The 13,420-nt window shown below is 47.3% G+C and overlaps 1 protein-coding gene across 6 annotated transcripts in view; it reads left to right on the forward strand.

Moving 5' to 3' along the window:
- LHX6 (LIM homeobox 6) overlaps nt 1-13,420 on the forward strand; it is a 36,930-nt gene that overhangs the window by 19,157 nt on the left and 4,353 nt on the right. For 4 of the 6 annotated variants that reach the window (XM_081896567.1, XM_081896569.1, XM_081896568.1 and 1 more), the window contains 3 exons: nt 10,715-10,815; nt 10,919-11,014; nt 13,166-13,340. In XM_081896567.1, the coding sequence (XP_081752693.1) occupies nt 10,715-10,815; nt 10,919-11,014; nt 13,166-13,340 (372 nt within the window). The remainder of the gene's footprint in view (nt 1-10,714; nt 10,816-10,918; nt 11,015-13,165; nt 13,341-13,420) is intronic. The other 2 variants (XR_014164470.1, XM_081896570.1) reach the window with 1 other exon arrangement.

The raw sequence follows: 13,420 nt of genomic DNA on the forward strand, positions 1-13,420 counted from the left end.
TGCATATTTAATGTGCAAATGGCTTTAGATACCTATTGGGTCCATAAATTAGCATACATTCAACACCAAAAACAGCGACAATTTGTTGTAGACAAAGGACAGCTGGACATATAAAGGGCCCCATTACCTTCAGGAGCTCAGGGCCTCATCAAACCTAAATCCGGCCCTGAGCCTACCAGTGAGTCCCACCTGCGCTGCGACCAGTCAAATCAGTCTCTGGCAAACCCCAGGCAACCTCTCCTGACCCGCAGCAAGGCTTTCCAAGGGAAGTCCTTCACACGAGCCCTGAGGAAGCATATCTGAGACGCTCTGGTGAACGCTGCAAAGGAGCCATCCTTCTCAACTGCTCTGAGTTGCAAACTCACAAAGTGTCAGAATTCGGATACATGCCTGGAGCCTCAGCTACTCCTGCCGTAGGACGGTTGCTGCTAATTCATGCCACACTTTTAAAAGCACAGCATAAACATAGCACAATCTTTATATGCTTGTCAGAAGAGCCATTTGTGGCATCAGACCAAAAGCCCATCTGGTCCGCCATCAAGTTTCCAACAGTGGCCAAACAGATGTGCATTCAGGAAGCCCAGAAGTGGGGCACAAAGGCTGAAACCCTCCCTACTGTTTCTCTCCCACCAGCTGGCTTTCAGTGCTGTACCTGGAGCACGTTTACCTGCAATGGCTAGCAGCCATTGATAAACCTCTTCCATGAACTTCTCTGGCCCACTTATAAAGCCATCTAAGGCAATGACCACAATCTAATATTGTGGCAGTAATTTCCACAGGTTAATTATCCACAGTGTGGGTTTATTTAGGGTGTTCTGATTTTTTTTTTTTTTTTTGGCCAACCCATTTCAGTAGACACCTCTGAGTTTAGGGTGGTAGCTGGTGTCTCCAGATAGGGCTTGACAGTTCCCTGTCTGAATAACCACTGCCAACCTGTAGATGCAGCGGTTCTCAACCTGTGGGTTCCCAGAGGTTGTTGGACTACAACTCCCATCATCCCTGAGCTCTGGCCTTGCTAGCTAGGGGTGATGGGAGTTGTAGTCCAACAACATCTGGGGACCCACAGGCTGAGAAAGGCTGCTGTAGGGTGTAGACAATACAGTCATACCTCAGGTTACGAACGCTGTGGGTTGCGGATCACGCCAAGCCCGGAAGCACAAAATGACATCATGCACATGCTCAGAAGTGCTGAGTTGCCTCATGCACATGAGCAGATGCGGTGCTGCAGGTTGCGAACGCTGCAGGTTGCGAACGTGCCTCCCGCACGGATCATGTTCGCAATCTGAGGTATCACTGTACTGAACTAGATTGTTTGACGCAGTATAAGAGAGCTTCCTATGTTCTTTAAAAGGTCAAGGGGAATGAATATCTTTCTACACTATTAATAATTTTATTCACCTCTCTTATGCACTTCCTTTCAATTCCCCGCTAAATTAAAATACCCCGTCCTGGTATCCCTTCCTCATAGGAGAGTGGCTCCAGCCCCTTGATCATTTTAGTTGCCCTCTGAGAGCTTTACAAAACCATTTTGAGACAGGCAGCAGAAACATGGCATTCTGAAATAAGCCACAGCGCAATATTTCAGCATTTGAAATTTTATTTTCAACCTCCTTTCTGACTGGCTCCTCGGAGGGGAGTCACCGTTTCACAGTTGCTTGCCACACACCAAGTCAACATTTTCATAGGACAACAGAATCATAGGACTGCAGATTGTGAAGGGACCCTAAGGGCCATCTAGTACAACCCCCAGCAATGCAGGAATCACAGTTCAAGAATCCCTGGCAGATGTCCATCCAACCTCTGCTTAAAAACCTCCAATGAAGGAGACCCCACTACTGAGGTTCCCGGTCACCTCAGTGACTCAGACTCTGTTGGTGCATGATATGCGAAGTTAGGGTTTGTGCATCAGCTGCTGTTTGAACTTACATTGAACTCTTTCCCCTTTCTTTGCCCACCCACTCAGTGGGAGATGTTCTTTTGGAGCTCCATGCAGATCTTTGGGGAACTCCACCGCTTGCCATCCTCCACTGCAACTGAGAATTACCCATCTATCCCTCCTCTCTTCTTCTCCTCTGTTCTTTAATTAGTCACCCAACCAGAAGAGGACCTGTACTCTTATCCACTGTAGAACTGTAGACATCTAATGAAGGTTTGAAGATTCAGGAAGGATAAAATAGTGTCCTCCTTCATGCAGCACAAACTAAGGAACCTGCTACCCCAGGAGGCAGTGATGGCTTTGAAAGAGGATTGGACAGGTTAATGGATGAGGAGAGGGCTATTGATGGCTGGCAGTCACCACGGCTTGGCTCTGCCTCTACAGTGGGAGGCAGCACTGCTTCTGAATACCAGATGCTAGAAACCACAGGAGGGGGAAAGTGTGGCTCTTGTGCTCAGGTCCTGGTTTTGCACTGGGGCATCTGCTTGGCCACTGTGAGAACAGGGTGCTGGACTAGATGGGGCCCCTGTGGCCTGATCCAGCAAGTTCTTCTTATATTCTTTTTGCCCAACATGGGGCTGGAACCCACAACCCTTAGATTGAGTTTCATGCTCTACCAATTGAGCTGTTTCTGGCTTCCAATTGTTTAATGTGTAGCAACAACTAAGTGTCTCTATCCTCCTTAAGGAGCAAATTGTCATAAGCAGGATTGGATTCTTTTGTGAATGGATTGTGCACTCAGTTTAGTTCCAGTACTGAAAACAAATTGCTAGGCTTAAAGTATGTCCCGAGGCATCCTGCTCTTTCATTCTAACTAATATGTCTTTTCTACTAGATTTTGAGTTTCTAGTAAAGAAAAATGCAAAGTAAGTCTGACAAGCCTAAAGCCTGCTTGCCCTTCTTCTACAGTGGAGATAAATTCACTCATCTGTCAACTCCTTATTCTCTGTCAGTAAGCCTTTCACATCTTTGTAAACAGTCTTCCCAGATGCTCTCCTGCCTCTGATTTGCATACATTTTTTACTGTTTTTAGCAATATACTCTTTAGATCTGGATTCTGTGCTTGGGCACTAGATCTGTAGGTATCTGAAGTAGACACAGCTGATATTTGTGTATGTACAGAGACTTGTGCTCAATGCAATGGATTTTCTAGCTTTCCCACTTCTCAGAAGTTGCCTTACTATCTCAACGTTCATTTGTATCACCAAAGTATGTGCTTCTCCCTATTTGGATAGGACTCACACTTCCTAAAGCAAGCTCATTTGCCTTTTATAGCTTTCTTGACACTGCTTTTTAACCACTCTAGCATTCTTTTGGATTGGTCCCATCTTTCTTAATCCATGGTGCACATTTCATCCCAGCTTCTATCACGGTGGTTTTAAATAACCACCATGACCTCCTTGCCTCTTCCTTTTAACAAATCTTAACATTTATGATCTAGTTAGAGAGAGCAATGTTTTTCAACAAAGCATCTCACACAAGTCTTGGGTATGCCTTGTGATTGACAACAATATCCATGGATGATTGTCTCACAACAAAGAGAAAACATGAGATGGTGTGCTTGTGGATTGTGCAGAACTGCCTGTGAATCTGTGGCTGCACAGAACCTGTTTATGTAGTCATTTCCAGGGTGTGTGTGTGTGTGTGTGTGTGTGTGTGAACTTCATTAAGTAATCAAAATATTTTACAACAAAACACAGAGGCAGGTGGTGACTTGCTATTATAGATCCACAGTACATGGTTGGATATGACAGTAGAACATGAAGAGGTTCAATCTAAAGTAAGACAAGAAAATAAGATTATTGTTCTTGCAGAATGGAGAGGGCTAGTAATAATGCATATCAGTATGTAATCAGTACCAAATAAAGCCAAATTTGGTGGGAACCTGCCAGTCATGACTTTGTTTCTTAATGTACATCAAAAACATCCACCACATGGCAGCACCGTCAATTGGCTTGGCAGGTGAAATACACATTGAATGAGTCAACTTTTCTGAAATTGAAATGTGTAGGGTCTTCTGAAACCAAATATGAAGGGGAAAGTGTGACGTATTTCTCCATCGCTGGGTAACAATCAATATATCCACAACCAACAATCATATAATAAGAGTTTTACAAAGTAGTTCTGCATCATCAACTTTGCATATTGATAATACGAACATAGAGCCTGTGTTCTGTTTGTTCTTAAATCATTATTATAGGAGGTTCTGTGCTGGATACAAGATTCCGTGCTTATGTGTGGGACCAGTTGTTTTGGGAAAATGCACATGGGTTTCCCAGGACCCCCACATTTCCCTTCTTCAAGACAGTGGATTTTCAGGCCTATGAACCAAGGAGGAAAGAGAACAGCACTCAAACGAGGGTCCCATGTGGTACTCTTCAGCCCGGGTGCTTTCCTCCTCCTCCTCCAAATTAATGTGTGTGTGATTCCCAAGAGATAAAACTTTGCCCAAGTGCTAAGAAGTTGTCTGATTTTTCTTTTCTGAGAAAATGTGAGACTGGGGGGTGGGAGGGAGAGGCATATGTAACAGGCCATCTTGGGCTGCAGATGGAAACGATTTCAGAGAAGGGGAGAGATCTCAAAATGAAAATAATCCGTGTTTCTGTTTACAAGGTTTAAGCGAGGAGATGAAAACAAAATCAAACCAAGATGCAGGAGTGAGCTGGGAAGGGGGTGGGCGTCTGAGGCGCTCATTTGTGGCGTGTCCTGGGCTAGTGTGGTCCAGCGGCTTGTTAGCAGCTTAGACTTGGACCCGGGTTCAGGCGCTTTCTGGGCTAGGGAAGCTTGCTGGGTGGCCTTGCTCAAGCAAACAGGGATCTCCCTTGACCTTCAGCCTCTTGTTTGCAGAAGGGGGATCTGAGTGACTTACCTTACAGGTCAAGAAACAAAGAGTAAGGCTGTGCTCACACTCCTGGTTACTGGGCACTCAACTGGGTTTTTAATCTGCCTTCACACGACATTATAATAAATGCATCTGTAGCCTGAACTTTGTTATGAGATGCTGCTACAGTGGGTGCTCGGGTTGCGAATGAGAATCATAGAATCATAGAATACAATCATAGAATCATAGAGTTGGAAGAGACCACAAGGGCCATCTGTAACCCGAAGGTATGACAGTATTTGATGTGGTTGGGTCTCAAATATGTGAAGGGCTGCCATATGGAAGATGGAGCAAGCTTGTTTTCTGCTGCTCTGGAGGGTATGATCCGAACCAATAGATTGAAACAGCAGGAAAGGAGATTCTGATTAACAGTAGGAAGATTAGAGCTGTTCAAGAGTGGAACAGACTCCCTCGGAAAGTGGGGACTCTCCTTCATTGGAGGTTTCTAAGCAAAGGTTGGATGACTGTCTGCCATGGATTCTTTAGGTGTGATTCCTGCATGCAGAGGATTGAGCTAGATCAGGGGTCAGCAAACTTACCGTGCTCGGGCCGGGGTCTCCAGCGTCGATCGTGTGGCGGGCTGGAGGGCGGGGGATCGCGTGCGCATACGTGTGCGCACACGTGTGCGCACAGGCTATTTCTGGCGCATTCTGAGTCGGAGGAGCACTGGAAATAGCTTGTGGGCCTCCTCCGACCCGGATGTGCACTGGAAATAATGCTTGTGCATGCACAAATAACGCTTGTGCATGCACACAAGCTATTTCCAGTGCTCCTCTCACCTGGAATCGAGCAGCCACACAGCGCCGGTAAGAGTGGGCAGCGGCAGTGGGGTCACCGTGGGTCAGATAAATGAGTCCCTCGGGCCTTGTCCGGCCCACGGGCCTTAGTTTGGGGATCCCTGAGCTAGATCATGGGTAGGCAAACTAAGGCCCAGGGGCTGGATCCAGCCCAGTCGCCTTCTAAATCTGGCCTGCGGACAGTCCGGGAATCAGGGTGTTTTTACATGAGTAGAATGTGTCCTTTTATTTAAAATGCATCTCTGGGTTATTTGTGGGGCATAGGAATTGGTTCATTTTCTCTCTCCAAAATATAGTCTGGCCCCCCACAAGGTCTGAGGGACAGTGGACCGGCCCTCTGCTGAAAAAGTTTGCTGAACCCTGAGCTAGCTGGCCCTCGGGGACCCCTATATACCGGTAGTTCTATGATTATGTAAATGAGCTTCACACCAACTGGAGTCCTGAAGCTGTTTCTAATCAATCTCTAGCCAAGGCGTGAACACCCCTGCATAGGGCAAAGGCACCCCCCCCCGTCAACACCCCCCCCCCCCGATGGAATGTACACGAACAGTAATGAAACTGACACTAAGAAAGCCATGCTAGTGTGAACAGCTGAGGGGAGAAAGAGCACTATGGGACACACAAATTCTCTGCGCTCTAAGCCATCAATTTGAACACACCCTAATAATGAGAGGGTGGTGCCATTCCCCTGAGTTTTGGGGATCAAATAGGTTTGGCACACAGGTCAGTATCAGGCCGTGGCTGTACAAATGCTCTCCCATCTCCTCTAGCAAGGGCTGCCCCATAGCAAGCAACAAAGCGGCAGGTGTCTTGTCCTTAGAGGTTGCCAGGTTCAGACATGATGAGAGTCACATACAGGGCCAAGGTGAGGCATTCCACGTGAATTTTGTGGTGGTTTAAGAGCAGCACAATGGCAAAAATTTGGTTCATTTCACTGCCATGGAGTGGGGTGTGCGTGCGCCTGTTCTGTTTGGGTTTTTCCTCTTTTTGTCTTCTGTTGTGTTTTGCCCGAAATGTCTGGTGGTGTAGAAATGACAAAGGTTTTGCTGGCCCCCATATCTAGTGAACTCTGTTAGACACTAATGATCTTTGGGATACCCCCCCCACTTGAAATATATATTGTTGTTTTGTTTTATGGGATTGGGGGGGAGGGGGAGTTGGTTGGTTGTTTTAACTCCTGCTCAAGGACTAATGGGTAATTTCACCTGGGATCTGGAAAGGAACTCCCTCTTTGCTTCAGAAGGGGATTCAAGAAATCACGGAGGACAGATCTGCCAGTGGCTATTATTAGGTATGGCGGCTAAATTGAGCCTCCATCTCCTGACGCAGTCTGCCTCTGAATACTAGTGTCTGGGCAGCAACGGGTGTGTGTGTGTGTGTTAATGCATTTGTGTCTGGCTTGTGTCTCCCCACTAATTTGTCTAATCCTCTTTTTAAGCAATCCAAGTTGTGTGGCCATCAGCCAGGACCATAGTTTAACTGTGTGCTATGTGAAAAAAGCACTTTCTGCCCTAAAATGCCCAGCATTGCATAATAATAATAATAATAATAATAATAATAATAATAATAATAATAATTTATTTATACCCCACCCATCTGACTGGATCTCCCCAGCCACTCTGGGCAGCTTCCAACCAAATATTAAAAACAATACAGCGTCAGACATTAAAAACTTCCCTAAACATGGCCATCTTCAGGTGTTGTTTAAAAGTAAAATAGTTGTTTATTGCCTTACGTCTGATGCGAGGGTGTTCCACAGGGCGGGTGCCACTACTGAGAAGGCCCTGTGCCTGGTTCCCTGTAACCTCACTTCTCGCAGCGAGGGAACTGCCAGAAGGCCCTTGGTGCTGGATCTCAGTGTCCGGGCTGGTTGATGGGGGTGGAGATGCTCCTTCAGGTATACAGGATCGAGGCCGTTTAGGGCTTTAAAAGTTAGCACCAACACTTAGAATTCTACGGGACGGGTCATCCAACTTGTTTCTAGTAATCTGAGAGAGGGACAAAATGCACCTCTCAGTCTATTTTCCCCACCCTGTGCATGACTTCGTACACAAACCTCAAATGTTGCTTCCTTTCATCATCGTGACAAATTCCTCTTCCAGTCCCTAGATAATTTTTGTTGCCCCCCCCCTTTGTTGTCCAGCTCTACAGTGGACTTTTTTGAGTTCTGGCAACCAGAACTCATAAACTGGGTTTATGGAAGACAATCTTACTCGGCTACGAGTGATCGCCAAAGAAGAAGATGATTCCAAGTTTTGTTGCGCCACAGATTTGTATAAAGCCCTGCCTGCGTCACACTCCCCTCCCTGCTCCTCTGCTGGCCTGAATTTGTGTGGGGCTTTAGCCTGGCTCAACCAAAGTCCCAGCTGATGCAGTCACTGCTTCGGCATTCTGTCTCTAGACATCTGAAGCAAAGCTGTCCCAGTTTTAAGGTGTCATTTGTGGCTCCCGCTGTCTGCATCATGGCCCAGGATAGGCTCTGCCCTGCCCTGCCCTGCCAGCCCTTCCTGTGGCTCAGGATGCTGATTCCCCGAAGAGGGAGATGTCAGCTTGGAGGGCAGATGGTGGGCAGAGGCCAGGTGGCAGCTGTGGGTGGGGTGTGCCTTCCTGCTTGCTCCAGGGAGGGGACACGAAAAGCGCAAGCGGCAATTCCATTTGGCATGTACGTTTCCTCTGGGAATCGCAAAGCGATTTCGCCTGTGTTGCAAGGCTTTTCTGGAGAAGGGAAAATAAACACATGTTGCTGAAGCTGAGCTCCATTAATCATCCTGCAACAACGAGTCAAACTGTTCAAAAAAGAAGAAAATTCCTTCAACTGGGGCCAAGATAATCACATCCCAAATCTTGCCTCCAAACTGAATATCTCGGAGGGTGAGGAGCCTGACCAAAGCTGCTGAAGGGTTCCCACAGTTGCTAGAGTCTCCGTCTGCGTTAAGACTCGAGTCCCTGTCATCACTCAGAAGATATGGCTAAACACAGGAATTAACCATTGTGACCCTGGAGTCGGTGGCTGCAAGAGCCACAGAATAAATGGGCTCACCCGTGCAAGGTGGTTTGAGCACAGAACGCCAATCCTGTCCTGACTGCACTGGCTGCCAATCAGTTTCTGGGCCCAATCCGAAGTGCTGGTTTTGACCTACAAAGCTTTAAACAGCTCAGGACCACAATACCTCAAGAACCGCTTCTCCACATATGAACTGACCCAGACCCTACGATCATCATCTGAGACCCTTCTTTGTGTGCCTCCTCCATGAGAAGTCTGAAGGGTGGCAACATGAAAACAGGGCCTTTTCTGCAGTGGCTCCCCATTGGTGGAATGCTCTCCCCAGGAAGGTTTGCCTGGCTCCTTTGTTACATATCTTTAGTTGCCACGCAAAAACATTCCTCTTCTCCCAGACCTTTGGCTAATTAAACAATCTATAGACTTTTAAACAGTGTGTGTGTATGGGGGGGGGTATTGTTTTTGCTTGTTACTATGTTGTGTATTTTTATGTTTTTATATTGTAAACCACCCTGTGATCATCGGATAAAGGGTGGTATGAAAATGTTGTTGTTGTTGTTGTGTTTGTGTGGGTATCTTTGGCACAGAATATTCTTGAGCATCCTATGTGTGGCTGGGGCAGTTATGGAATGCTGATCAACAGTGCAGCTTCTGTGAGGAAAGTGAAAGGTCAATCTGACTGGTGAAGGTGGGGGAATCACACAGAGCCTGCAAGGGATTGTGAGCTGTTGGACGTAACAGAGGAGCCTAGTGACTAGGAGATAGCATAAAGTTGAGGAGAGCTTGTGCTTGATAGCAGCTGATGTGGGAGTGCTGTGTTCTCGGCAACCCGCCATCTTGTCTTGAACATTGGGAAACAGGCCAACAATGAGCTGGACCTGGCTTTCATTAACAAACTGACGCTGGGTGGAAAAGGATCACCCATGCAGAGCGGAGCAGCAAGGATATCCTTTCTCCACTTCTGTTTCTCTCATTAAAGCCGCTGTAGCTACTGATGGGGAAATATGAGGAGGAAATGCCCAAATAAATGACTGGTGGGGTGCTGTTGGTGGAGGGGAAGGAACTGGATCGTCTAATAAGCTAGGTCTTTTAGGTGGTGGTAGGATCTGGTGATGACTGGGTGAGAATATGTGGTAGGTAGATATTCCATCTATATATACCCATTTAGGGCTGTGGTTAAGTGTGTTGCACTAAGACCTGAGAAACCAGGGTTCAAATCCCCACTCAGCCATTGAGCTTACTGGGTGACCTTGGGGACCAGTCACTGTGTCTCAGCCCAACCTACCTCACAAAGTTGTTGTGGGGATTAAATGAGAAGGTCGGGACCGTGTACACCACCTTAAGCTCCTTGGAGGAAAAAGGTAGAATATAAATGCAATAAAATATAAGAAGAAGAAATAAAATAAAATAAAATAATAAAACCACAACGGACTACCAGTACTTGTGCCCAGAACAGTTAGCAGTGTAGGAGTTGATAAAGATGCACCAGTTTGCCAATCAAGGGCCTAGTCCTCATGAACAAAGCACACACATATAGCTTTGTCCAGGTACCTTGAAGCTTTTCAGACCCGGGACCCACTTTTAACCCAAACATGCATTTTGGGATCCATTTCTTAATATTTCACCAGATAATTGCACAGTGGTAGTGCTCCTGTTGCTACCCGCTTTGTACCAGGCCTCAGCCCACTAGTGCAATTGTGTGTGTGTGTGTGTGTGTGTGTGTGTGTGTGTGTGTGTTAAGAGGTAAGGGGGTGGCAGGGGGCACTGGAGGTGTAAATGACTATCAGACTTTGAAAAGCTGACATCACCGGATCAAGTTCATCCATTTTGCCGAATGATTTTGAATAAATGTGCAGATAATCATTACTGTTTTGACTTTTATTGTGTTATTCTCCTCTTTACTTGGATTGCGCAAACGGCTGTTCTGAAAAATGTTTTTGGTAGGGTGCAGAAGCGGGGCACTGAGGATGAGCTTGTGGAACCAGGGGGGCAGCAGCCTGAAAAAGTTTGGGAACTCCTGTACTCGTAGGTCCTGACCCACCAGCTGAAGATCAGCGTTCAGCCAATACGCACCAGACTCACCCTTTGTTCTCTTGCAGGTAATGGCATCACACTGGAAGGGGCGGTCCCGTCTGAGCAAGACAGTCAGCCAAAACCAGCAAAGAGAGCCCGGACCTCCTTCACCGCAGAGCAGCTACAGGTAGAGAGCCGGGTGGGCTCTCTCAAGAGTGGTAGTGGGATGCAGGACGAGGAGAATGCTGGCGACATGCCTGGGTTACTCTTGAGTATTGTCCTCCTCTTAGGTCATGCAAGCACAATTCGCTCAGGACAACAACCCAGATGCACAGACCCTTCAAAAGCTGGCAGACATGACAGGGCTGAGCAGGAGAGTGATACAGGTGAGGCTCTGAGCACAGCACTGGTGGCCAAAAGGACTTGCCCTGTGGGCCACCAAAACCACCCGTCTGCATCAGACCAAAAGATCCATCTAGCCGAGCTCCTTGGTCTCTTACGCCAACCCGCAGGATGCCTACGGAAGCTTTGCAACCAGGTGCTATGGGCATCTCAGACCCTCTTTTTCTTTGGTTCCCTGAATTGTGGGTGGGGCGGGGTGGGGGTGGGGGTTTGCCAACATTCCACCGAGGAATGACAGTCTCAGAGTATTACCCAGAAACCGAGATGGTGTAAGGGAACCGGAAGAAGCAGGGTGGGGTGGAGGAAATGGCCCATGCAGAGCATGCAAAGAATTGTGGAAGGAAAAGGTACAGGGAAGCTAGCAGTTTCATAGGATCTTAGAGTTGGAAGGAACCCAAAGGCTCATCTAGTCCAACCTGCAGGTTTGAGGAAGAGCTAGTGCAAATGGTAAGGAAAAGCATGGAGTGCTTCAATAATAATAATAATAATAATAATAATAATAATAATAATAATAATTTGTACCCCACCCAACTGGCTGGGCTTCCCCAGCCACTCTGGGCGGCTTCCAACAAAGATTAAAAATACATCAAAATGTCACACATTAAAAACTTCCCTGAACAGGGCTGCCTTCAGATGTCTTCTAAATGTCCGGCAGTTGTTTTTCTCTTTGACACCTGATGGGAGGGCGTTTCACAGGGCAGGCGCAACTACTGAGAAGGCCCTCTGCCTGGTTCCCTGTAGCTTTGCTTCTCGCAGTTAGGGAACCGCCAGAAGGCCCTCGGAGCTGGACCTCAGTGTCCAGGCAGAACAATGGGGTTGGAGACGCTCCTTCAAAGAAACTGGGCCGAGGCCGTTTATAATCATAATCACAAACTCTCAGGACTGGGAAATATTTTAATGCTTCCCTGTGGCAAGAACTGCAGAGGATTCTAGCATGGCGGGGGTGGGGGGAACCTTTCCCCCTAAAGAGCTAACTTTCCAAATGCAGGGTATGTGCATGTATTTTAAACAGCAAGGGTGCATTCAAAAAACACGACCCTCTCCAGCAGTAGGAATTATGCCATTCCAGGTAAACTGTACTGCAAGCTTTCCCAAAATTCTGAATTAGCTTGAAGGGGGAGGTAGGGGAGAATGTAAAATGTCCACGGGATGCTCTACTCAATAAACAAAGACAAAGGGTGGTGGTGGAGGAATGAGATGCTAAAATGTCTGATTTATTACTCATAAAATAATGTTTAATTGACCTGAGGTGGGTCTGTAGTAAGACACTCTGGCAATGGCTGTGGTGACAGAGGATGATGAGCCCAGCTCATCCATTCTGAAGCCGATATATCAGAGAAAGAGAGGAACAGACCGCTTGGGTTACTTTCTCCGGTAGCCTTGCTGTCATGTGACACTCTAGGGAGTTGGGCTAGATGACACTTTGACTTTGGACCCCTTCCAACTCTACACATCTATGATTCCATCTTGCAGACATCCTTTTTGCTATCAACCTGACTTCTCCCCAAGACCCCTCTTTTGCCCATCAATGGTATATATTTTTGTGCTTCTATTTTTCTCTGATGTATTCTCAACCAGGGTGAAACAGAAGCACCAGGAGTGGTATTCAACCAAGTCTTACTCAGAGCAGACCTACTGAACTTAATGGGCCGTGTTCATTGAATTCAATAGATCTACTCTTGAGTACTAGGGACGCGGGTGGCGCTGTGGTCTAAACCGCACAGCTTTGGGCTTGCCGATCAGAAGGTCGGAGATTTGAATCCCCACGACGGGGTGAGCTCCTGTTGCTCGGTCCCTACTCCTGCCAACCTAGCAGTTCGAAAGCACGTCAAAGTGCAAGTAGATAAATAGGTACCGCTCCGGCGGGAAGGTAAACGGCGTTTCCGTGCGCTGCTCTGGTTCGCCAGCAGCGGCTTAGTCATGCTGGCCACATGACCCGGAAGCTGTATGCCGGCTCCCTCGGCCTATAGAGCGGGATGAGCGTCGCAACCCCAGAGTCATCCGCGACTGGACCTAACGGTCAGGGGTCCCTTTACCTTTATCTTTACTCTTGAGTAAAACCTAGCAAGTTTTTTTTTTTTTTTACAAAATCAACACAGCTGTGCCTCCCTCTCAAAACGCCTCTTGCATTCCAGGTTTGGTTTCAGAACTGCAGAGCGCGCCATAAAAAGCACACGCCCCAACACACGGTGCCCCCATCTGGAGGCTCCCAGTCCCGCATCCCTTCGGTGTTGCCTGACGACATCCACTATTCCCCCTTCAGCAATCCTGAACGTGCAAGAATGGTGACCTTGCACAGCTACATAGAAAGTAAGTGTTGACAGCCGCGCTTAAAAACAGCGTAGCGGCTGAGAAAGCTGACGTAGCATGCATTAGGTTCAAGTCTCATC

The sequence above is a fragment of the Podarcis melisellensis genome (genome assembly GCF_964234715.1).
Source record: "Podarcis melisellensis genome assembly, chromosome: Z".
NCBI classification, from domain to species: domain Eukaryota; kingdom Metazoa; phylum Chordata; class Lepidosauria; order Squamata; family Lacertidae; genus Podarcis; species Podarcis melisellensis.